Genomic DNA, 23171 nt, shown 5'->3' on the forward strand with positions numbered 1-23171 from the left:
GTTCTTAGAATGAAAAAGCATTTCTGAAAATGCTTTTTCATTTTAAATATGGTAAAAATTTGCTTCCATATAAACCTATTATTTAAGATTTTTAGGTGAAGCTCTACTTTTCTGCAACTTATATATGTTGGTATATGTTTTTTATTATCTACACTTATAAACACAAGAGCAAAGAATGTGTACATTTCTGGAAAAAAAAAACCTGATACTGCATTATTGTTAGTAGGGAGGTTGCCTAGTGTTTCCCTTTCCAAGATGGCCACCTCCTTAACACTTCACTACACCCAGGCAGCCGCCTCTTGGGTATTTTGTACCTCCTGGTGTTCCGTAGTGGCGGTTAGAGACTGCAGTGATCAGACACCTAACATCTTCATCGGTTTTCAGGGATCTTCGTTTTCTCTCCGGGTTTGTTGAAACTTTTCTTACAAATTTCTTGAACATTTTGGGTAGCTTCCATGTTGTCGGAGACATATTTTTAGCTATTCGGAAACTTTAGACCTCCCGAAGTTATCCGAAGTTAGCTAGTTAGCATTACCCAGTAGACGCTGGAGTTAGTTAGGTGTTAAGGATTCACTTATAAACGCTTAGTCTAACGGTTTAACATCTGCAAACAGATGTTTGTTAACGTGGAGATTTTTGTTCATATTGTGTGTATTTTGGTGGGAAAGTTTAAAGTACTTCATTGTTGTTAAAGACTTACCTAGAGTCTAAAAAACTGCAAAATAACCGAATAAAACACCAGTCATACAGTGATTTACAAAACAAAAACACTACAAATAAAACATAGATTATTAGAAATTCACAAATTTAGAAGTTGTTTCCATTGAAATGGTCAAATAACAGACATATGTTATTATAAATCCCGTTTGGTCTCTTTATCTCAGCTGTTTAAATCTTTCATATTTCCTGATGTTTTATTTCCTCTTCATAATCTTTAAATTTAAGCTGTTCTTCTTTCCTCATAAATCAGAAAGACTTTCTGGGCTGATTTTGTTCAAACTATACCTGTAAACAAACTTAATCGTTTTCAAAAGTACAATAAAATGTGTGTGTGTATATATATATACGTACATACATATTATTATTATTATTATTATTTATTTTTTTTCATTTATGCATTTTATTTCCTAAATACCAACAATAAAAACAACTAGAATCAACAGTCTTCATTATGACATTTTAGATGACATTTTATTAGAGACACCGGCTCAACATGTACATTTAGTATGAAAACATACATTGAAACCACCAAGTCTGCATCCTTAGACATTGAAAGGTAAAAAACAAGAACACATCCATGTACACACCTCATAGAAAGTAGGGGGAAAGTATACCTGGCTGTGCAGTATCGGCCGATACCATCTGTTTAAAATTGATGTGTGTGTATATATATGAAGAACTGCATACTACTTGGATGTAAAATAATAGCCATCATGGCTTTGTCAAGCTGCTGCCTACCTTTGAGAAGCAGGAAAAAGACTAACACCAAGTGAATCCAGTAGAACTTTTCATTGCCTATCTGGAATGGGGGACAATAGTTGAATAAACTTATGGCTCTCAAAATGGTATCAGTGCCCTATTTGTTGGTACTTACCGATACCGATCCCACTATTTTAGTGCTGGATCAGGGCCCCTCCCGATACTGGTATCGGTGCAACACTAGTTGTGATATGATACTTGTCACAATACGATATCACAATATTGCAATATCTTAATATATTGCAGCTATCAAAATTAAATGTATAGATAAAAAAGCAAATGCTCTATATATGTTCATCAGAAGATATTTGTAATTTAGTTATTTTGGTATCCATGTTGTTTGGGGTTTGATTCTGTCCACGTCTTCTTCTCTTACTGCCTCAAATACAGACATGGTGCAGCGCCCCTCATCTGCCAGGGTGGTGGTGCAGAGGTAGCCCTAATTATTTTAGGTGAAATGTTTTATTTTTTATTTTTTTATTGACATTAGGAACTGAAAAAACAAATGTATATCGGGTGGCCGAAAATCATGATGTATCGCCAAATCGATTTTTTTTTTTCTCCACCCCCCTAATAGAAAATGGAAATGAATATTTATGCATTTACTTTCATTCTTCCTTTCTACATCCTAAAAAAGGAGTGAATTTCAAAACTATTTTCTGTTTTAAAAAGCAAGCCTTCACTGCTTTAAAACTTGTTAAATTTCCAGTATTGTTTCTATGCTGCTCTTCTTTCAACACCAAGCTACCAAACCATTTCCAGGTGTTGGAGGATTTTCCCAAGTTTTTAAAAAGACCCAACCTCTCCACTTAAAAAAAAAAAATCCACATGCACAACCATGTACTGTCTCCCAAAAGGGAATGCCTATTAAATGTGTGCAAGAGCACGCACAAGTACATTTCTCCTTATTTTACTAGAAGTGATGTGAAACGGATTTCCCCAAATAACATCCCAGAGTTTACCTGTCGAGTAGAAACTTTGCAACCGAGGCATCAGTGGGAGGCTCAACATGTGCTTTCAGTGTTACCATCATATGAAAGAATCTCCCAAAAACACTCGTCTTTTTTCTTTCATCTTAGGCCTTTTTCATCTTCCCATACACTTCGTAGGCACTTCTTCTCTTACGACCCTCGGCCATTTTCAAAGAGCCACGGTGAGAAAGGTGAGCTTCAATGACTGAATCCGTAGCTCACCACACATATAGGCCTTAAAGTTCACATGTGCAGAAACATATCACCAGAATGATTGACAGTTGGAAAGACCACTTATTTTGATGACCCACCTGTAACATCACCCAGTACACATTTAATACCCGTATTTTCGCGACTATAAGGCGCATATAAACGATTTTTTTCCCCTCAAAATGTGCGGCGCGCCCTATAGTGCGGTGCGCCCTATGTGTGCTGTGCTCGCTGTTATTCCGGGAGGTCTGAAAGGAGCTTCAACCGCTCAACATCGGTGTGAAGCGGCCGTTCAAAGTAAGGCTGCGAGCGGAGTGGGAGCGATGGATGACAGACGGAGACCACAGTTTCACGAAAAGTGGAAGGCAGCACCGTTTGCGGATGGATTGTAGATGCTTGGGCTAACTTGTCTGCTGGCACTGTTGTTCGAGCTTTCGCAAAAGCCGGCATCATTTCCGAGGAGCCGCCCGGCACGGAAAGTGACTCTGACAGCGAAGAAGGGGAAATTGGCATGTCTGCTTTAGTGCAGCTGGCTAATTCAGAAACAGAGGATGATGACTTTGATGGGTTTGATTAATACTTTATAATAAATACATGAATAAAGCACAAACATACTCAGTTTTGATCCCGCTCTATTTTTAAATATGCATTAGAGGTATTTAGACGTAGTAGAGGACATGTACCTGTATATAAAACCCGCGCCCTATAGTCCGGTGCGCCTTATGTGTGCGTTAAATACAGTAATGGCACACATAACTGAGACTGCGCCTTTTAGTACGGTGCGCCTTATGGTCATGAAAATACGGTATATGCTTCTTGTTTTTAACCAGAAAATATATGAAATGTTCAGTCTGACTAAAATCCAGGTTTAGACTTAGATGGTTCCTTCCAGATCCCTCAGAGCCGGAGACAAGGACAGTTTACTTAAATCTAAATTATGGAGCTAAAGAAACATTTCATTTCTCTTTTTGTGATTTTTGGGCTCATTGAGATAACGTCTTCATCTCTCCTCCAGTGTTTCTTTTTCTGAGGAAATTTATTTATTTTTTTATCAGTTCGGTGATTTATTTTCTTTTCTTTCTTTTTTTTCCGTCATCATTGATGATTAAACCTGGAGATTCTCTAAGTATCTTCACTGCCCAGGAACTGGAGCTGCTTTAGAAACAAGTTGTTCAGCATCTCGAGTCAGCAAGTTTTGTTTGTTTAGTTTTGTGGTGGAGAGGAATAAAGATGAACAAACAAAATGTGGAGGATCTCCGGTTTCCTTCTTTGTCCAGATAATGAATTGAAAAACAGTTTCTTTGAATCACATTTTTGTCTCAGGAAACAAAATTTTACCCAATTCTTCTTTGAAGAAGTGTTTTTAATTAGTTCTATTATTAGTATTGATTTGCTTAGTTTGTACACAGAAGCCTTCATGCTATTTCCCTTTTTTTGCCCCAGATTTTTGTACTAGAGCTGAACAATCAAAAATTTTGATTCTTTTTAAACCAATACTGTGATTTTATTTAGATTTAACCAGCTGCATGCAGATGTTTCATTGTTTTCATCACCTTCAAAACTTGCTGTTACCTGGAAACGTTCTTTTTACCTGCATGCATGGATCTGTTAGCCAGCTGCAACTCTTTCTTTCCTTCAGCGTATTACTGCCATCTGAAGGACTGGAGTGTCCCTAGCAGAGCACTTTGCTCTCAATCTGCAGGTCCATCCTGGAGAGAAATATCAGCTGTGCTGCTGCCATCAACACCTTTGTTTATAGATGTTGGAGATCAGCCTGTTTTTCAGTGTAGTCCTGTTTCTCTGACTGTGACTAACTGGATGTGCTCTCTTCATCCTCTGACATGGTAGTTGGCTCAGAGCTTGTCTGCCTGGCTGTGTGTTTCCTGGATGAGGCCGCCTTTTACAGCTGCTTTTTGTATCTCTGCTTCTGTCTCCTTGAACCCCAGTCGGCCTCAGCAGATGGCCGCTCACACTGAGCCTGGTTCCACTGGAGGTTTCTTCCTGTTTAAAGGGAATTTTCCTCTCTACTGTCGCTACAAGCATGCTTAGTGTGACGGATTGCATTTGAGTCAGTGGGACAATGTAATTAGCTGGTTTCCCTTAGACAAAAACTTTGAATCAGTTTAACTGTATGATCTGGTTTAACTGTAAACTTTATATCCCACCTGCATGTAACAGTCCAGCCCTTTCTGTACACTTTTTGTGTTCTACTAAGAACTTTTGTGACCAGTGAACTCCCCCACTGTTCGATTAATGAAGTCCAGTTATTCCTTTAGTAATCCTGTCTGGAACCATGTCTGCAGCTTGAAATGTGTTTTTAATTTTTTTTTATTTTAGTTTGACTCTAAACTTTATCAACCAGATCAAATTTCTCTTGCGTTTAAAATCCTGTTTTTCGTTTTTCTCCCGGAAAATTTTCCACATTCCTCTAATGGCTGCCAGGTGAATTTTTATCAGATCACATCTGCAGTTCCTGTTTGTTTTTGTTGATATTTATATGAAATAACTTCCCGTTTCTGCAAACTAGAGGTTTTAATATTTCTACTGAAATGTTTTGTGATTGATTGGTTTGAGGTGTGTTTGTTTTAATTGCCAGCTGCTGCCATGGAGGAGGTGACGCGTCTGGTGTCGACTGGAGACTGCGTGAAAGTCTGGGATGCGGTTTCCATGGCACCACTGGAGCAGTTTAACCCCCACAGCAGCAGCCATCCTGTGGCTCAGGCCTGCTGGAGTTCCAACAGTATCCTTATGAAGTTGAAAATCCTTCCTGGTTTTGTTTTATTTATTCACTTACTACCTGGTCCAGATTATTCTCTCCTATAGAGAAAGGTAATATCTCCTAACAGAGAGGAGCAATCTAGTCACAGCCTGTAATAGAAGCATTACTCCACATCCAGGGGACTTTTATTTATTTAACGGTTATTATCCTGGTTATTATTTATTTAAATCTTCTCAAATTATTCTTAGTTTTCTGTAGATTTCAGGTTCAGATGGTCAAACAGGAATTAAAATAACAGGATGAGATTGAACTAACAGGTATTTTGCAAATCGATTCATCTTTCAATATTTTTTTGATTAATAATCGGATAGCTAAAGGTTCCTTAAAGAATATTTTTTACGAACTTTTCCCCTTGAGGAGTTTTTGATAGATATCTTTTTTTTTTTATCTCAAATGCAAAATGTCTATCTAAATATATATTCTTTTGACAATATTGGTGTAATTAGTGCTCTAAGTGGGTTGCTCTGTCAGCTAAAGGCATGATTTACAGTCTCTAAACACCAGTTAACAATTGATTATTTCAATAATTAATTAATCCATTACTAAATTTATAGCAATCAATTCATTAGTAGATTAAGTAATTAGTAGATTATTTCAGTAATCAATTAATCACCATTAATCCAATTAATTCTTTTAGCCTTAGATTTAACTATATTTTTATAAAACATGTATAAAATTAATTGATCTTTTTTTTTCCCCAAAAAAAACATCTAATCAGTTTTTCATAGATAAATTTTTTTTTTCTGATATTTTCTGTAAAATTGTTCTCGATCCTTTTCTGGTTTAGCAAATAAATCCCAGCTGTGGCCTATTAGCCGGCTAGAGGCGGTGCTTTCTCAGTGCAATGAGACGTCCTGAAAAAATTTACTAAAAAACAGACTTTAAACTGTGGGTAAAGTAAATTTTGCCTTTGGTATAATAATAAACAAACTTCATATTTTCTTTTTGGTGCAACAGAGCTTTTTAGACCTTGTCAATAATTCCTAAAATACCAAATGAATTCTAAAAATCCATCTGATGTCTAGGATTGTGAAATGGAGCAGCTGGGGTCGACTGATGGGAGCTAAAACCGGTTCGATGTGTCGAGTATAAACCAGGCTGTAAATCCAAATTAAAAATGATCAAGTCGAGGTGGCAGATTATTGGCCAGCCCTGAAAGGTGAATTCCATATATTGAACTGAATTGCATTTCTGAATTTATTCCAATTTATTATAAACAGCTAGTGTCACAAAAAGTAGTTCAGACACAGACTCTAGATGCTATGAAGGAGCTAACCGCTGCAGCAACGCTTTATCTTCTCCTCTGAAAGCATTCCTGTTGTTTGGTCTGAATCTGTTTGTCATTCTTTGAGCCAAACAAAAGAACATCCCATCCTTGACCAGTCCTGTCAGACCAGTACCTGGTGAGCGCCAGCAGCAGTGGGGACAAACTGGTGCTTTCCAGTCTGAAGTCGGCTCCGGTTCCAGTGGTGGAACTGGCTGAAGGGGTGAGTCCTGCTGCCGGTGGTTCAATTCTCTGATGCACCGATTTAATTCAGAAAACATTTCATCCTCCAGACACTCTGTGACTTTGATGCAGAAAGAATGACATCAACATGGAGACCTGATGTAAATATTACTGCTGGGGCAGGCGGCGCCAATTTTACCATCAGGTTTCTAATCCATCAATGTAGGATAAGGAGGATTAGCCGTCAGGGGAGGGGATAAACTGGATTAAATTAGGTCTGAGTTTTAAGGGCTCCTAGTGAACGTTTTGAGTTTAAAAGAACTTTATTGGCAAAAATAATCAAGTTAACAAAGATGGCATTGAAATTTCTCAGCAGACAGAGGTGATTCTGTGAAAAAGCTGAAAATTAGGGTATAAATGAAAACTTTGAAGTGCCATAAATGTGATGAATACAACTTTTTATGTTAATAAAAAGGGGCTGCATAGTGAAGCAGTGGGTAGAAATGCTGTCTGGCAGCTAGAATGTTCTGGGTTAGATTCCCGTTCCGGGTTTTTCTGCATGGAGTAGCATGTTCTCTCTGAGCATGCGTGGGTTCTCTCCGGATACCCCGGCTTCCTCCCACAGTTCAAAAACATGACTGTTAGGTTAATTGGCGTCTCCAAATTGTTCTTTGGTGTGTGCGTCCTTGCGTTGCCCTGCTACTATGGAGGTAAATCTGTGTCGCTGGGATTTTAATAAAAAATGCACTGGAATTTAAATGTTGTATGTTTGTTCTTACTGTTTCAGTGTTAAAATATATTCAGAACACATTTTTGACCTAAAAAAAAAAAATTAATTGTCATTATTTCTACACAGTTGAAATTTCATTTGTTATTTTCTCTTCAAGCTCTTCAAATTCACATTACTATTTCAAAATGATTACATTTTCAATACATTTTTCAGTTTAATTTTTGAGTATTAAAAAAATCTGCATATGAAAAAATTCAACCTTTCAAAATTCAAACTCAATATTTTCAGCCTCCTGAGATTCAACTGGCTCTATTTCACTGTCTTAAATTCGGCGTCTAAATTCAAAGGTGAGTTTATTACTTTCATTTTTCTGTAGTTGAGTTAGCGTTAGCTTGCATGACCGGCTCCGTCATGCTGGTTTTCCTTCCACAAGCGTCACCTCATGTGACTAAGAAAATGTAACGGGATTGGCTGGGTGTTGGACGCCACAATCCATTGCTAATGTCTGTGACCTGAAGTAACCCCTTCCCTTTTTACACTGAATTTAGAAGCCGAATTTAAGACGGTGAAATAGAGCCAGTTGAATCTCAGGAGGCTGAAAATATTGAGTTTGAAATTTGAAAGGGTGAATTTTTAATATGCAGATTTTTTTAATACTCAAAAATTAAACAGAAAAATAAATATTGAAAATGTAATCACTTTGAAATAGTAATGTGAATTTTTAGCTCGAAGAGAAAATAAATGAAATTTCAACTGTGTAGAAATAATGACAATGAATTTTTTTTTTTTTAGGTCAAAAATGTGTTCTGAATATATTTTAACACTGAAACATTAAGTACAAACATACAACAGTTAAATTTCAGTGGCATTTTTAATTCAAATCCCAGCGACAGATTTACTTCCATATGCTACAGAATGGGGACCTGTCCAGGATGGTCCCCGCCTCTGGCCAATATATTAGGGGGAATTTTGTAATTTACTGCTATATTGGATATTTAAATCATGTATTAGACTAGGACTGCAACTAATGATTATTTTGCAAAGCGATTAATCTGTTTGTTTGTTTTTTTTTTTTTTTTTTTTTTTATATTCGATTAGTAATCCTTAAAGAAGATTTCTTACGAAATTAAAGCCGGTGAAAACAAAACTTTTCCACTATAGGTCTGGATAGAGCATATTATTGACAGACGAAAATTGTTTTATCTTAAAATGTTTTAGATTTAGATTTTTTTTTACAGTCTTTGTATAATTACTTTTTTTAATCAGGTTGCTCTGTCAGTGAGAGGCATGTTTTAGAGTCTCTGTACTCCAGTTAACGATTAATCGATTACTAAATTAGTTGACGATTATTTCAGTAATCAGATTCAGATTGTTTCAGCCCTATATTAGACATACAAATAAATGTTAAATCTATATATTTTATGATATATTTCTGACCCAACATAAAGCTCAGGGATCAAAATGAAAAAATATATAGTATTTAAGGGATTGTCTTCTAATTTTTGATCATTCCAAAAAATTTAAATATTTCTAGTTTGAAAGGATGCTGCATCAATAGGAAGACCAGCTCAAGTAGGTGAGACAGAAATGTCTTCTTCTCCGCTTTAACTTTCAAAGATTCAAACCCAAAGGTTGAGTATCGGCTGCATTTCAGCGTTTGTTCCAACCTGAAGGAGCGATAAGAAACAAAGACACCGAGTCTTAAATGACAGACGGCGCTCCCTGTCCTCCACTTCAGAAAGCTTTGTGCAGAAAGACGAAGACGCAGCAATCGTTGCATTTGAGTCAATGAGTCGATGCAATCAACTGGTTTTCCCTAGATAGAAAACTTTGAATCAATCTGACTTGATGATCTGGTGAACGGTAAACTGCCTTGAGACGACATGTGTTGTGAATTGGCGCTATAGAAATAAACTGAATTAAATTGAAATTCCAGACAACAAGAGAAGAAGACGATTCATCCTCAGGAAACACTTCTTAGGATGTTCAGGGCAGAGATGGTCGATACGGACCCATCAAGTCATCTCTGTGTCATGTGTTTGTTCTGTCCAGCCTCTGAACCAACCAACCAACACATGACATAAAGATGACTTCATGGCTCCTCATCTCCCACCCTTCTCCTGCTGGCTTCCTGGGAACCCTCATATGATTGGCTCAGGAACCAGGAAGTAACACACCAAAGTAGTTCCTCACTGTTCCTCTGGGGCTGAAAGGAGTAAAATTGGATGAAGACAGCTGACGGATGATGGCTGATGGAGAGAGGTGGCTGACCTATGAGACCAATATGGTTGATTTTACAGTAAACTTAGGAAGCCAAGGGAAGGTTCTGATTTTCCTCTGGACAGGAAAGTAAATATTTAGTTTGATTAGCATAGGCGGAGATGACGACCGGCTGGAACAGGACGGAATGAGAGTGGATGAGCACACGTGCACCACTCACTGGCCAGGAGGATGGAAATCTGTAGGTTTTGAAATAAAATAATGAAAAAGATTTAAATAACCGACTGGATAAAGTCACTATTATGTTTAAAAATGGCGGCACCCTGTCCTACAGTCAGGGGGAACTCTACAATATGGAGGTGAAATTGTCGAACAAAGGCTTAAATTCCTGTCTGGATTAGTTAGAAAAGGAAAGAAAATGGTTTCTGCAGATGATCCAGTGCTGTGTTTGTCTCCTGCCTCCATCTGGGACGAGCTATTAGGAGGTTCTGTCTTTACTCACGTCTTCTAACCAGTTTGCATCATTTTGCTTTAGTGAAGCTCAATTTAAAACCTGTTTGACATCAGAGTTCATCAGAAAATGCTTCAGGATGTTTGCTGTAATTATTCTGCATATTTTTTTTATATTTCTAATCCAGAAAAAACAGACCCGTGTTTGTCTGAGTTCTTCGTCTCAGTTTCTGGTGAGCGGCGGTCTGGACCACTGCGTCCACATCTGGGACCTGAAGACCAAGAGGCTGCACCGCTCCCTCAAAGTAAGACCTCACAGAACCACCCACCCGACAAAGCGGCCGGGAGGCGAAGCCGTTAATGCCTGATTCTGTCCCTCAGGACCACAAAGAGGAAGTAACCTGTGTGTCCTTCAACGCTAACGACAGCTGCATCGCCTCCGGCTCCACCAGCGGGGACCTGGTCCTCTACAGCCTGACCACCAACCTGTCCAGCAGAGCCTTCGGCCACGGCAGCAACCAGGTAATCGAGCCGTTAGCGTCGACTTCAGCTCTAACCGTTAGCACTAAGCTAATTTCCACCAAACAGCATTGAAAATGTAACTTAAAGACATGATCATCCGGCTAAATGTGACGTTTTATAGCATCGTGTTCTGAAAAAGAAGAGGCACAGGATGAGAGCTTTGACCCAATGCACCGGTGTTGTGCTGAGACAGGTTCCCCCTGCTTTCAAAGCTAACCTTCATCAGGTGGAGAAGAACCTTTTTGTCCCTTTTTCATCAAGTTTGAACAAATTTAAGTTTTTTTTATTTTTTTTTTTATCACTTCTGTGAAAATGAAAAGAAATTAGAACAGCAAAAATCAACATTTTTTTCTTTATTCATAATCGTTGGAATGTGGGATCTGTTTCAAGTTACGAAAACCACTAACTGAACAACCAAATATGAAATGTCTTCATTCCTGCTCCTTTACTTTTGCGTTCCTTCGCTGCTTCCACGTCTGGTTCAGGCACCAAAGCAACATAGTTTGTTTTTCTGGAATAAGATGTATTTTTTCCTTGATTTTAGCAGATAAGACAGTGTTCCAGGAGACTATGAGGATTCAGGTTTAGAGTAAAAAAAGAAAAACATGATCTAATTTTTAAGTGCATATTTCCTAATGATCTTACAACAATACTCCGATCGGCGGATCATCTTGTTTAACTGCTCAAATTAAATGCAAACCAGTTTAGACCAGTTTTCCAGGAAAAATACATTCGGTATGGAGGTCTTCCTGACTTCAGCTGGTCAGTACTGCAATAGAACAGGTCATAAACAGCTGCAGGACCCTGGATACGTATAAATGTCTTTAACTATAAAGCTTAAAGTTCAGAAATAGATGCCATAAAGAATCAAACACAGATCGGCTTCCTGAGGGTTTTTCTGTAGCTCCGGAGGCGTTTCTCCTTCCTCTGGTAGAACGTTCTGTGGTTCCAGCTGAGCGTGGTGAAGGATTGAGAAATCAAAGCTGCGTCTGCTGCATTTGAAGGTCTTTCTTCTCCAGTCATGTGATGAAGCTGAGGGTCATTGTTGCTCTTCCTCTGCAGCCCATCCATGACCTCAGGCTGTCCATGGTGAAGCGCTCCCTCCTGGGAAGCGTCTCTGATAGCGGCACAGTGGTTCTCTGGGACTCCAACACTCAGAGGGAGCTGCACGTCTTCGACGGCGCCCACAAGGCCCCCGGCTCGGGTTTGGCCTTCTCCCCGACCAGCGACCTGCTGGTCGTCAGCGTCGGCCTCGACAAGAAGATCATCTGCTACGACACGGCAAGCAGGATGTGAGTATCTGTCGGGCGCCGGTCAGGTTCCTGTGGACCGCTCCGGCTGTTGTTCAGAACAGTAACGGCTCCGTGTCGGTCCACAGAATCCTGAGGGCGATCCGCGTGGACAGTCCTCTGACCTCGGTGGACTTCACGCTGGACGGTACCGGCCTGGTGGTCGGGTCCACTCAGGGGAAGATCTACCAGTACGACCTGAGGAACTCTAGCGCCCCGACCAAAATCACAGCGGCTCACAGAACCTCGGTGACATGTCTGCGCTTCCAGAGTAACACCAGCAGACAGAAGGTAGCTGCCCGGGCCAACCGGGTTCTTCTGAACTCTCTATGAGAAGACTGGTCGGGTCCAATCGGACCAGGGGTGGTCAACTTGTTGATGGGGGCCATTTGCAGCCTTTAGAAAAATGATTGGTTATGGATTCTTTGTTCCATCCTTTTATTTCAAACCTCAAAGTAATTCAGAGATTTCATTTCTGCTCCAATCATAAACAAGCCTGTAGCTGTTTATAGAGAAGCTCTTTGTTTTGATTTCCTATGTTTGTTAGAAACCTGAGGACTGAATGACTAAATCTAATCTAATCCCTTTGGCTTATCTCCTCTCCTAATCCACAGGTTTTTAGTTAATCAGAAATTAAAATTATTATTTAAAATCCTAGTCCACAAGAATCCCCATTCACATTCCCTTTAAATTTTCACGTTATGATATGTTTACATTATTTATTGGCTGCATCTAAAAATATCAAAGATATTTTCAATTTAAACATAAATATGAAATAATACAATATAACCTACTATAACTTAAATTATATTATTGTATTAGGTCATCAAATCAATACAATTTAACCTGTCAAATAAGCTGCCTGTAGTGTCTTTAAATGTCCAGCAGGTGTCAGTATTCTGCAACACAGTATCAATGCAGCATCAATACAGTTTGGAAATGTATCGAAACGCTTCAAGATTCATCACTAGTAAAAGCACTACAAAATTAGATAGGTTGATTTAACCAAAAGATTGGTTGAACACATAACTTCCAACGCGATTAAAACCAAAAACTGTGGAAAAACTATTATGTTTGAATAAAACGACTAACACCTTTCATTTTGCTCTTCGTTGCCCAATTTGCACAAGCACTTTCACTGTCTGCTTGAGCTTATCTCACTAAAATGGCAAAAAAGAAACAGCGTACCTTTAATGGTTTTTCTTTTCTAAGACATTTTACACACAAAAAAAAAACGTTTTATTATACACACCTATCATTAACAACTTCAAAGGAAATTAAACGGGGTGAAAAAACAAGAAAAATAATTGCAAAAAAATCATAGATTATATTACAAACTGTAGTTCTGCATTCTACCAGTAGGTGGTGACATGTTCAAATGAAGCCTCATGAACTGTGGGGATCGTTGAAGCAATTTGGCCAAATGGTTCAATGCCTCGTGAGGCTTCATCTCACCATCAATAGTTTTTACTGTTCTCTATTTAAATCATTGGTGGTTTGGTTCCTTGTTGACCAGGAAGGAGAAAATGATTAACGATGTAATGAGAAGTTTGATTTTATCTACAGAATCATAAACCAGCAGTTCAGCCTGAACTTCCACTCATGAACCCACTGTGGCTCCACTCTCTGTCCCACTGCAGTCCAGTAAACTGGCTTCTGCCAAGATTTCAAGCACCAAGAGATCCAGCTCCAAACTGTCCAGCAGCCAGACTGACTCCGCCCCCAGTTCAGGCCCCGCCCCCCACAGACAGGTTGCCAGCACAGGTGGGTGTGAATACCAGCTCGGTATTGCTGTGGTCCTCCATGGTGAAGATGTTTCCTGCTGCCTGACCCTAATGATTGAGGGCTCCATCCAGAACCTCTCAGATGATCTAGATCAGCGGTCTGTAACCGTTCACATCCAGAGAGCCACTTAACCCCTAGAGGCTAAATTTAATTCGTTTATAGACACAAAAATGACATGACCTTTAAATAAAGCATTGCTTATTATTTTCTTTTGCTGTTGTATATGTTTTGTATCCATTTAATTAAACATCAAACAGTTTTTGCTTTTTTGTTTTTAACCCTTCAATACAAAGTAGCATAATTGAGTTTTGGATAAAATATTTATACGTAATTTTGTAAAAGAACAAAAATAAAAACAAGCTATTGAAAAGAAATATAGATCTAAAACATGTTTCTGCTTCTGTAAAGTTATTCTGTTAAGAAAATTCATTTCAAATATTCTTTTAAAAACAATACAGCTACTAAGAATGGTATTTATTAATATACTATATTCAGAACGATTGGTTGGTTCTTTATTTATTTTTAGCCATTATTAAGAGCCATTGTAGAGGCTCCAAAGGCCTGAGATCCGCCTCATTCGGTAATTCACTGGAACAGATTTACCACCAGTGAGATGGAGATTATAAAGAAGGAACCACATTAAAAACTCAGATGAAGAGCTGGAAATAATCCAGATCTGCTGAAGACTCAGACCTTTTTCTTATCTTTAGTTTGAGATTTGAAATTGAGATTGAGAAAAAATAAACACTTAATTTTTTCTCTGCTAAGACTCCCTTAAACCAAAGGAAGAAAACATTTTATTGAGTTTTTGTTTTGTTTTTTTCCTGAGAAATAAATGTTAAAGGGGAACGCCGTTTTTTTTTTTTTTTTTACATTGGGCCCTTGATTTTACGTTATTCCATCATGTTCTACTCACCCATATAAGTTTAGTGTCAGTTGGAGCCGTTCTGAAGATATTCCGTTAGGTTATATCCAAGTAACGTCTTCCTATGGGCAACGACTTGAAGACACAAACTAAACTGTTGATAATTTATCATTTATGGTACACCAGCATTCATAACATGTAGGCGAATCACTGTCCCCCAGACATTTGCAGTTATATTTATTATATGTTATGAACTGCTGCTAGTTTTACTCACATGCCTGGAAGATGTCTAGTGCTACTGCCACAGATTATCTCACTCTCCAAATGGAATTGAACAATTCAGATTAGCTAGCCGAATGAATAGAAGGGGTAGAGCATAGCTGCCTGTGGCCCGGGCTGCCTGTCACAACTCCAGTCCGGCGCGCGGATGACGTCATAGACGCGCCGCTTTGTTTTTAAAAGATATAAATATTAAAAATAAAACCGTGAATGTCTGGGGGACAGTGATTCGCCTACATGTTATGAATGCTGGCCTACCATAAAGAATAAATTATGAACAGTTTAGTTTGTGCTTTTAACTCGTTGCCCATAGGAAGACGTTTCTTGGATATAACCTAACTGAATACCTTCAGAACAGCTCCCCTTTAATTTTATCCAGACTTGGACTTTAACCCATCCCATCCAATCTGCAGTGTCCCGTTGAACAGACGCTTTTATTCCAGACAGCTTATTTTGTAGATATTCCCACATTCATGGAAATCTTTTTATCAAACCAACCAATTTATGCCTCGTACCATAAATCATATCATAAAAACTAAATGAGAACCTTTGTAAATGAAGATATTTACCTTACACTCTAACGTTTTTTCTCTTGAAATCGTTTTTCTTTTCTTTTGTCCAGCAGGAGGCGCTGCTCCAGAGGTGATGTGTCGTGAGGCGGAAGGCCAGCCAGGGGTGGAGCAGTTGGTGGAGAAGTTCGGAGTCGTTGGAAGAAACAGTCTGGACATCTTTTCTCCGCCTCGTGAAGGTCCAAGAAAACCGATTTTAAAAAAAAATAAGAAAATTAAATATACGAATACGAATTTAAAATATATTCTTAATTTATATATATTTTTCAGTTAGTGAAATATGGTGAATTTAGAGAAAATGTCAAAGCTTGTTTTGCCTTTCTGGAAGTTTGATATTATCTGCTGTGTTTCTCTCCGCTGGAGGGAAGGATGTGACGTCACTGCTTATTGGTCCAGATCTGCAAAACGAACATGGGGAAGGAGGTGTAACATGCGCATTAAATACTTATTCATTCCTGCTAAGTACTTATTGGTGGCCAGAATGTGTGTATTCGGAGTCTGTGAATTACTAGAACATAATTATTTTACTTTCTTAATCAGTAAGAGGAAGAAAAAAGGATAAACCGTCTGATCTAGTTTGATTTTAGCCTGAGAATGAGCTGCAAAGGGATTCTGAAAGGTTGCTTTCATGCCCTGTATGGGGGTGGAGGACTGAAACATTTTGCCTGGTCAGCCAGACCAACATTCCAGCCTAACGACCTCCCTCTCAGAGGCATAGACCAGTGTTGGATAGCGCAGGTAAACAAAGAACCCAATAGACTCCTCATTCCTAAGGAGTGGACCCGTTCTTCCGGTTCAATTTGGATTTTCTAAGCCAAAACAACAGGCTGTTTTGGTCCACTCTATAAAGCCTCAAACTCAACCCAATTTCTGACATTTTGAATTTAAAAAGCTTCTTGGATGGGAAGCAAAACATCTTCAAACTTAGAAACAAAGTCCAGTGGATTGTTTTTTTACTTTTTCGTAAATAAAAACTGAAGGTTTTTTGCAGTATGTTAAATTAAAATGTCAAATAGTTATTTATTACTATAGCTTAATAAAGCACAAAATGTGTTTTTTTTTTACACACTTTTAAAGTTGTTTGTAAGAAATATCAAAACTTCCAGTTATTGGAAATAATGTTTCAATAATAAAAATATTATCAAATATGTGAAAAATGTCAGAGAATGAAGAGAGATGTAGATCTATCATTGATAGACAGTGTATCAGCCTGTTTACCTTCTTTTCAACTGAGGAGATGCTAACTGTGAGCTAGCTCTTTGTTTTTATTGGAATCCATCAATCTGCTGGGAGAGACTTTGTTCTGCTAGCAGAGCTTTTAAAGAGGTGGTTCTGGTTCCTCTCAGAGGAATGTTAGAACTTGGCTCCATGAAGGTCATTACCTCATAAAGCATCTCCATCTACCATGCTACCAGCTAGCATTTCTTCTTTCTCCTGTTCCATCCATTTATGTCTTCCACTTTTCTATCACGGTCTCCTTTTGATCCCAGCAGAGAAGTTCTGCTGCTCCTCCATGCAGCGCCGCTAATGTTTTAGCATCATCCGATACTTTCTCAGCCGACGTTTCTGAGCTTTACTGAACCTTTTAACCAGGTTTAAATACCGAGTTGTAACTGTTGGTGATTAACGGGATAATCATTTATTTAGATAATCCAATCATACGAAATAAGGCGGTGATGTGTTTTAATCCTAACAGCTTTGTGGAAACGTTGGTCAGTTTAATGCTGTTTTCCTCAGCCCCTCCCACCTGCACACAGATGTGTTAAATTCTATCCCCGCCCCGTCCAGGTCCAGAATCCAGGACCCAGGCGACGAGTGGAGACACTCCCTTTGGAAGATCACATGGTACCACAGGAATTCTTCTCCCCTCACAGCCGCCGTCCATCAGCAGGCTGTGGATTAACGCCTGGTTTGTGTTTCCATAGTTTCGGGTTCCGAGATGCTGTCCAGAGACGGGGAGGGTCAGCCGCTGGTGGGGCGCGCCAGCCTGGACATCTTCTCTCCGGTCAGAGAAGGTGAGGGTTTGTTTGGCTGGAACGCCTCTCTGTTGTCATTGAGACGAATGACGCCTGTGTGTCAGACTCCCACTCAGGTGGCGGCCAACAACGGAAGACGCCTCTGGGGACCCAGCTGGGGGCGACTGCAGGACGGTGCTACTCGCCGCTGTCCGTGTTTCAGTCCCCGCTGCCAATCAAGGAGGAGGAGCCAATGGCTGCGTCCGCTGCGGAGCCATGTGACAGGAAGGTGATGACCTCAGGAGAAGTTGCTCAGATCTTTGCTGCTGCTCTGTTTGACGTTGGTTATTCTGTGTTCCTCCAGTCTGATAAGAACAGCAGCTCCAGCCTGGAGGTGGAGCCTCAGACTCCGCCCACCACCTCCCAGGAGACCAATCAGAGCCAGCCGGGTGCGCCTTTTTACACCCCGGAACTGGGCCTCCGCAAAGCCAGTGGTGTTCCAGCTCAGCTCAGTTATGACTCGCCTGTCTGCAGAACTCCGCCCACCGCAGCAGCAGGTAGGGGTAGGTTTCCATGGCGACAGCCTCCTTCTGGGTCTAAAAACAAAGATCTGATGTCCTGGTTTCCATTTGAAGCTTCAGGCTCTGCTGCACTGGCGGCGGTGTCGTCCTCGCTGTCCCAGAACATTGCAGATATGGTTGGACAAGACGGCGCCGCTCCGCTCACCTCCCTGCAGATCCACTTCATCCAGAACATGATCCACGAGACGCTGGACGAGTTCAGGTGAGGAGGATGATGATGATGACGATGGACCAGATCCGCCTGAATGTTGATCTCAATCTTTAACGGGTTACTTCTCCTGTCCGTAGGACCGCCTGCCACCAGGACATCATCAACCTGCAGGTGGAAATGATCCGGCAGTTCTACATTCAGCTGGTAATGACCTCTGACCTGTTAGCTTTCACTTCCTGCTGCCCAGCATGATGCTGAGTCTCTCTGAACGTCTCCTGTGTCATTCTTCATATTTCTGAAAAAAAAAAAAAAACCTAAGCAACAGATATTTTAAGATATCTACTGAGGAAATCTTGTTCTAGTTCCCAAAGAACTAAAACTTTATTTTTTTAGATTTTAAACGGCAAAAAAACAAAACTTTTTAGCAAAAAGAATGAATATTTTTCATGGGATGTTTATTAGAGAATGGTGCAATAAAGGATCCTATTTTCCATCTGATGAGGAAATCTGGTTGTCCTGTCAGAACGACGCAGTAGTTTTGATTTTCTATCACATTTCAGAGTTTATACAGTAATGAGTAACTCTAATTTAATGCTCTCTTAATGCTCTTAGAAATTATTTTAATGCCATCAACAAGTACCCATGACTCTCACACACACACACACACACACACACACACATATATATATATATATATATATATATATATATATATATATATATATATTAGGGATGCACGATATTGGGATTTTGGCCGGTATCCGATATGCCGATATTTTAAAACTCATGTAGCCGATAACCGATATCGATACCGATGTTAAAGCTGGACAAAAATAAGTAGTCATTAAAAATAGCAGTTTTGTTATCTATTTATGACACTTTGAAAAATAATATACTTAAATATATTTTCATATGCTGATATCAAATAGATTTTTAAAAACGCGGTATCGATCTATTTTACTTTCAAAATCTCGTGAAATTTCATCGTTCTGTTACAAACTCTCGTGATATTTTGCAAATTCTTGTGAGATTTTGTTAGTAAAATAGATCGATACCGCGTCAATATATCAACATATAAAAATATGGCAACATTTCGTGAATTTTGGGGGGATTTCGTAGCATAACGATGACATATAGCAATATTTCATTAGTAAAAGAGATTGATATGGTGTTTTTAAATGGCAATATATCAGCATATGAAGATATTGGGATATTTTAATGTATCAATATTTTTTCCCTCGTCTTTAGAAGTTTTTAAGTCTGTAAAAAAGAAGTTTTTGAGGAAGAAGAAGAAGTAGTATTTTTTTTAGACTTTAGAAACTCAGAAGCTGATCAAATATCGGTGGGGTGGCCGATGTCCGATATTCAGTTTTAAGGCCGATACCTATAGGGGGCCGATTATATCCCTAATATATATATATTTATATATAAATAAACCCTCTTTGTTTGGATTCGCCCATTTTATGGTGGAAGTTTAGAATTGTGAGATTTGCAGAGAAATGTGTCGATGGGGTTTGAACTTCTCTGTGCGTCCATTTCTCCCACTGAACTATCGTTATTCATCTATGACAATGGAAACTTGGTTTTGCATTTTATGACCCCTTTTAAAAGCATCCTTTGGTTCTTTATGGTTTTCAGCTGAAGTTAATCAGGAAGGTCCAAAGAACCAGAGTTTCAGACCAATGCTCTGGTCCTACAGTCCATATTGGCTGGACTCTTTTATTTTCTCACAGTAGGTCAGAATTCCGATCCGTATAAAAAGTGATCCAAACCTTGGAGTTCGGACATCATCTGCTCATTGTGGTTTTCTGATCCTCCTGTTGGTTTATTTTTTTTAATCCATGTAGTTACTTTGGTCTGATGAAGTGTTCCTGAAGGACTCCTGGTGCCTGTGTGAAGCATGTTTTACCGTGTCGTTTGTTGAACACGTGTGTTTGATCTGTTCTGTTCCAGACAGAGATCCACGGTCTGATTGAGAAATACTCCGTCAACGAGTCCCTGGTGGAGGAGATCGAGAAGCTGCGAGAGGAAAACCGCCGGCTCAGAGCAAACTACTGACCCGCCGCCACGCAGGCCAATCCTGTGTCTGCTGAGCCCTGAGTGCTGCCTGACAGGCTGCTGCCCCTTTGTCCAGAGAGCGGCTGTTCTGTTTGTGCGTCGCTGCCTCAGGAAACGACCCAACTTCTGCATGAAGTGTGAAAACGCCTTAATCCAACCGGTTGAATCAACATGTTCTGTTATCCTAATTTAATATAAAATCCAGAGAGGTTTCTGTTTTTATCCAAAAACCTTGTGTGAAGAATAAAGATAAAAAAAAAAACAATACCATTTTTTTCTAAAACTAAAAGAAAAGCTTCTTGTTTTCCCCTTCTGTTCTTTGATGTTAATCTGAGCCATTAGTATGAACCTCTGACTTCTTAACCTTTCATTATAAAAATGGACGCCCTTTTCAGCACAAAGAGTTTCAGATCATGGTTGAAAATAAAAGCCGAAAGAAGATCATGGAAAGGTAAAGAAATATAATAGACAATTTTTTTCTAAATCAAAAGTTCATCTAGAGTTTAGGGTGTGTTTAAGGTAACATCTTCAAAGAAGAACCAGGAAGACCCAAAGTCTGGTTCCTTGTCGGGTTTTCTTTGCACTGGTTACAATAATTGAACTTTATTGATGTGACATTGGATAAAATTACCTCTGCATTTTAACCCATCGCCTTGGGGAGCAGTGGGTTATTATCATGGGGCACCTTGGGAGCAATCAGGGTGGCAGTGGGTTCGAATCCACTACCTCAGGATTTCAAGCTCTACTTCTGACCACTAGGTTTTATGTGGTACTGGATTTCAGAACAAAAGTCATAGTTGGTGTGAAAATGTTAAAATCCCAGTGGAAGGAGTTAAATCAACCATGTTTGTTTTATTTGGAAATTAAAAAAGACGCCTAAATTACATTAATTTCTTAGATGAAGAAGATAAACTTATTTGATATGATTCCTTCACCTTCCTATATTCCACTACACAAGCAGATTCCTATTTATCTTTCCAAAAAGTAAAAAAAATAATCCACTGGACTTTGTTTCCAAGTTTGAAGACGTTTTGCTTCCCATCCAGGAAGCTTTTTCAATTAAAAATGTCAGAATTAGCGTTGTGTTAAAAGCTTTTCATAGAAGCCAAAAAAGTTGTTTTGTCTTAGAAAACATGCAAATTGAACCAGAAGAATGGGTCTGCCCCTTAGCAATTTATCCTGCTTCTCAGAACTGCTCAAAAAGTCTATTAAGCAAAAATATAGTTTATTTTCATATAAACTTACCTTATACACATTTACACATGCCTAGACATCTTCATTCATACAATTATTACCAATAGCCTACACAAACACTGCCATTAAAATATATATACATCATCTAAAGAGACCAGGAGAGCCTAATAATAATCAGTGCGCTTCTTCCATCTCAGATCTTTTTTAAGAAACTAGTTCGATCCTTTTCCTAAAGCCTCATGCCTGGACATTTCTTTATTTCTATGAGTTTGTTCCAGACTTTCCCCCCTTTTATGAAAATGCCCATTCTTTTCATGTTCAGTATGTTTTTTTCATTATATCCCTATGATTTCACCCTCCCTCTGTCTCTGGTAGTTTTTTTTTACCTCTAGCTTTATGTGAGGTAAAGTTTGAAAACTACCGGATCAAATCATGTGAGCAGCAGGAATTAATGGATTATAAGTTAGTGTGCTCATGTTATCGACCCTTCTGAATGCTCCTGATGGCTCTTTCTAGCTGTTAACCCAGACTCTCTATCTATATATATATATTTGGAGCATATATATCTTTATGTATACATACACTATATTGCCAAAAGTATTTGCTCACCCATCCAAATTATTGGAATCAGGTGTTCCAATCACTTCCATGGCCACAGGTGTATAAATTCAAGCACCTAGGCATGCAGACTGTTTTTACAAACATTTGTGAAAGAATGGGTCGCTCTCAGGAGCTCAGTGAATTCCAGCGTGGAACTGTGATAGGATGCCACCTGTGCAACAAATCCAGTCGTGAAATTTCCTCGCTCCTAAATATTCCACAGTCAACTGTCAGCTGTATTATAAGAAAATGGAAGTGTTTGGGAACGACAGCAACTCAGCCACGAAGTGGTAGGCGACGTAAACTGACGGAGCGGGGTCAGCGGATGCTGACGCGCATAGTGCGAAGAGGTCGCCAACTTTCTGCAGAGTCAATCACTACAGACCTCCAAACTTCATGTGGCCTTCAGATTAGCTCAAGAACAGTGCGCAGAGAGCTTCATGGAATGGGTTTCCATGGTCGAGCAGCTGCATCCAAGCCATACATCACCAAGTGCAATGCAAAGCGTCGGATGCGGTGGTGTAAAGCACGCCGCCACTGGACTCTAGAGCAGTGGAGACGCGTTCTCTGGAGTGACGAATCGCGCTTCTCCATCTGGCAATCTGATGGACGGGTCTGGGTTTGGCGGTTGCCAGGAGAACGGTACTTGTCTGACTGCATTGTGCCAAGTGTAAAGTTTGGTGGAGGGGGGATTATGGTGTGGGGTTGTTTTTCAGGAGCTGGGCTTGGCCCCTTAGTTCCAGTGAAAGGAACTCTGAATGCTTCAGCATACCAAGACATTTTGGACAATTCCATGCTCCCAACTTTGTGGGAACAGTTTGGAGCTGGCCCCTTCCTCTTCCAACATGACTGTGCACCAGTGCACAAAGCAAGGTCCATAAAGACATGGATGACAGAGTCTGGTGTGGATGAACTTGACTGGCCTGCACAGAGTCCTGACCTCAACCCGATAGAACACCTTTGGGATGAATTAGAGCGGAGACTGAGAGCCAGGCCTTCTCGTCCAACATCAGTGTGCGACCTCACAAATGCGCTTC

General features: G+C 39.5%; 1 protein-coding gene across 3 annotated transcripts; it reads left to right on the plus strand.

The window, feature by feature from the left end:
* Window positions 1–254: 254 nt before the first annotated feature.
* Window positions 255–20592, plus strand: nedd1 (NEDD1 gamma-tubulin ring complex targeting factor). Of its 3 annotated transcripts, none has more exons than XM_038300655.1 (16): window positions 255–405; window positions 5257–5400; window positions 6832–6926; window positions 10475–10591; window positions 10668–10808; window positions 11871–12100; window positions 12187–12388; window positions 13738–13861; window positions 15649–15774; window positions 17384–17440; window positions 17521–17610; window positions 17676–17839; window positions 17915–18113; window positions 18186–18333; window positions 18420–18486; window positions 20236–20592. In XM_038300655.1, the coding sequence occupies exons 2-16, from the start codon at window positions 5265–5267 to the stop codon at window positions 20338–20340; spliced, it is 2001 nt and encodes a 666-aa protein (XP_038156583.1). In that variant the 5' UTR covers window positions 255–405; window positions 5257–5264; the 3' UTR covers window positions 20341–20592. The 3 variants fall into 3 exon arrangements, with proteins under 3 accessions (XP_038156583.1, XP_038156585.1, XP_038156584.1); XM_038300657.1 differs by having other exon boundaries at window positions 17915–18107; XM_038300656.1 differs by having other exon boundaries at window positions 15652–15774.
* The last annotated feature ends 2579 nt before the right edge of the window (window positions 20593–23171 follow it).

The sequence above is a fragment of the Cyprinodon tularosa genome, unplaced genomic scaffold (genome assembly GCF_016077235.1).
Source record: "Cyprinodon tularosa strain WSP-4 unplaced genomic scaffold, ASM1607723v1 ctg452, whole genome shotgun sequence".
Lineage (NCBI taxonomy): Eukaryota > Metazoa > Chordata > Actinopteri > Cyprinodontiformes > Cyprinodontidae > Cyprinodon > Cyprinodon tularosa.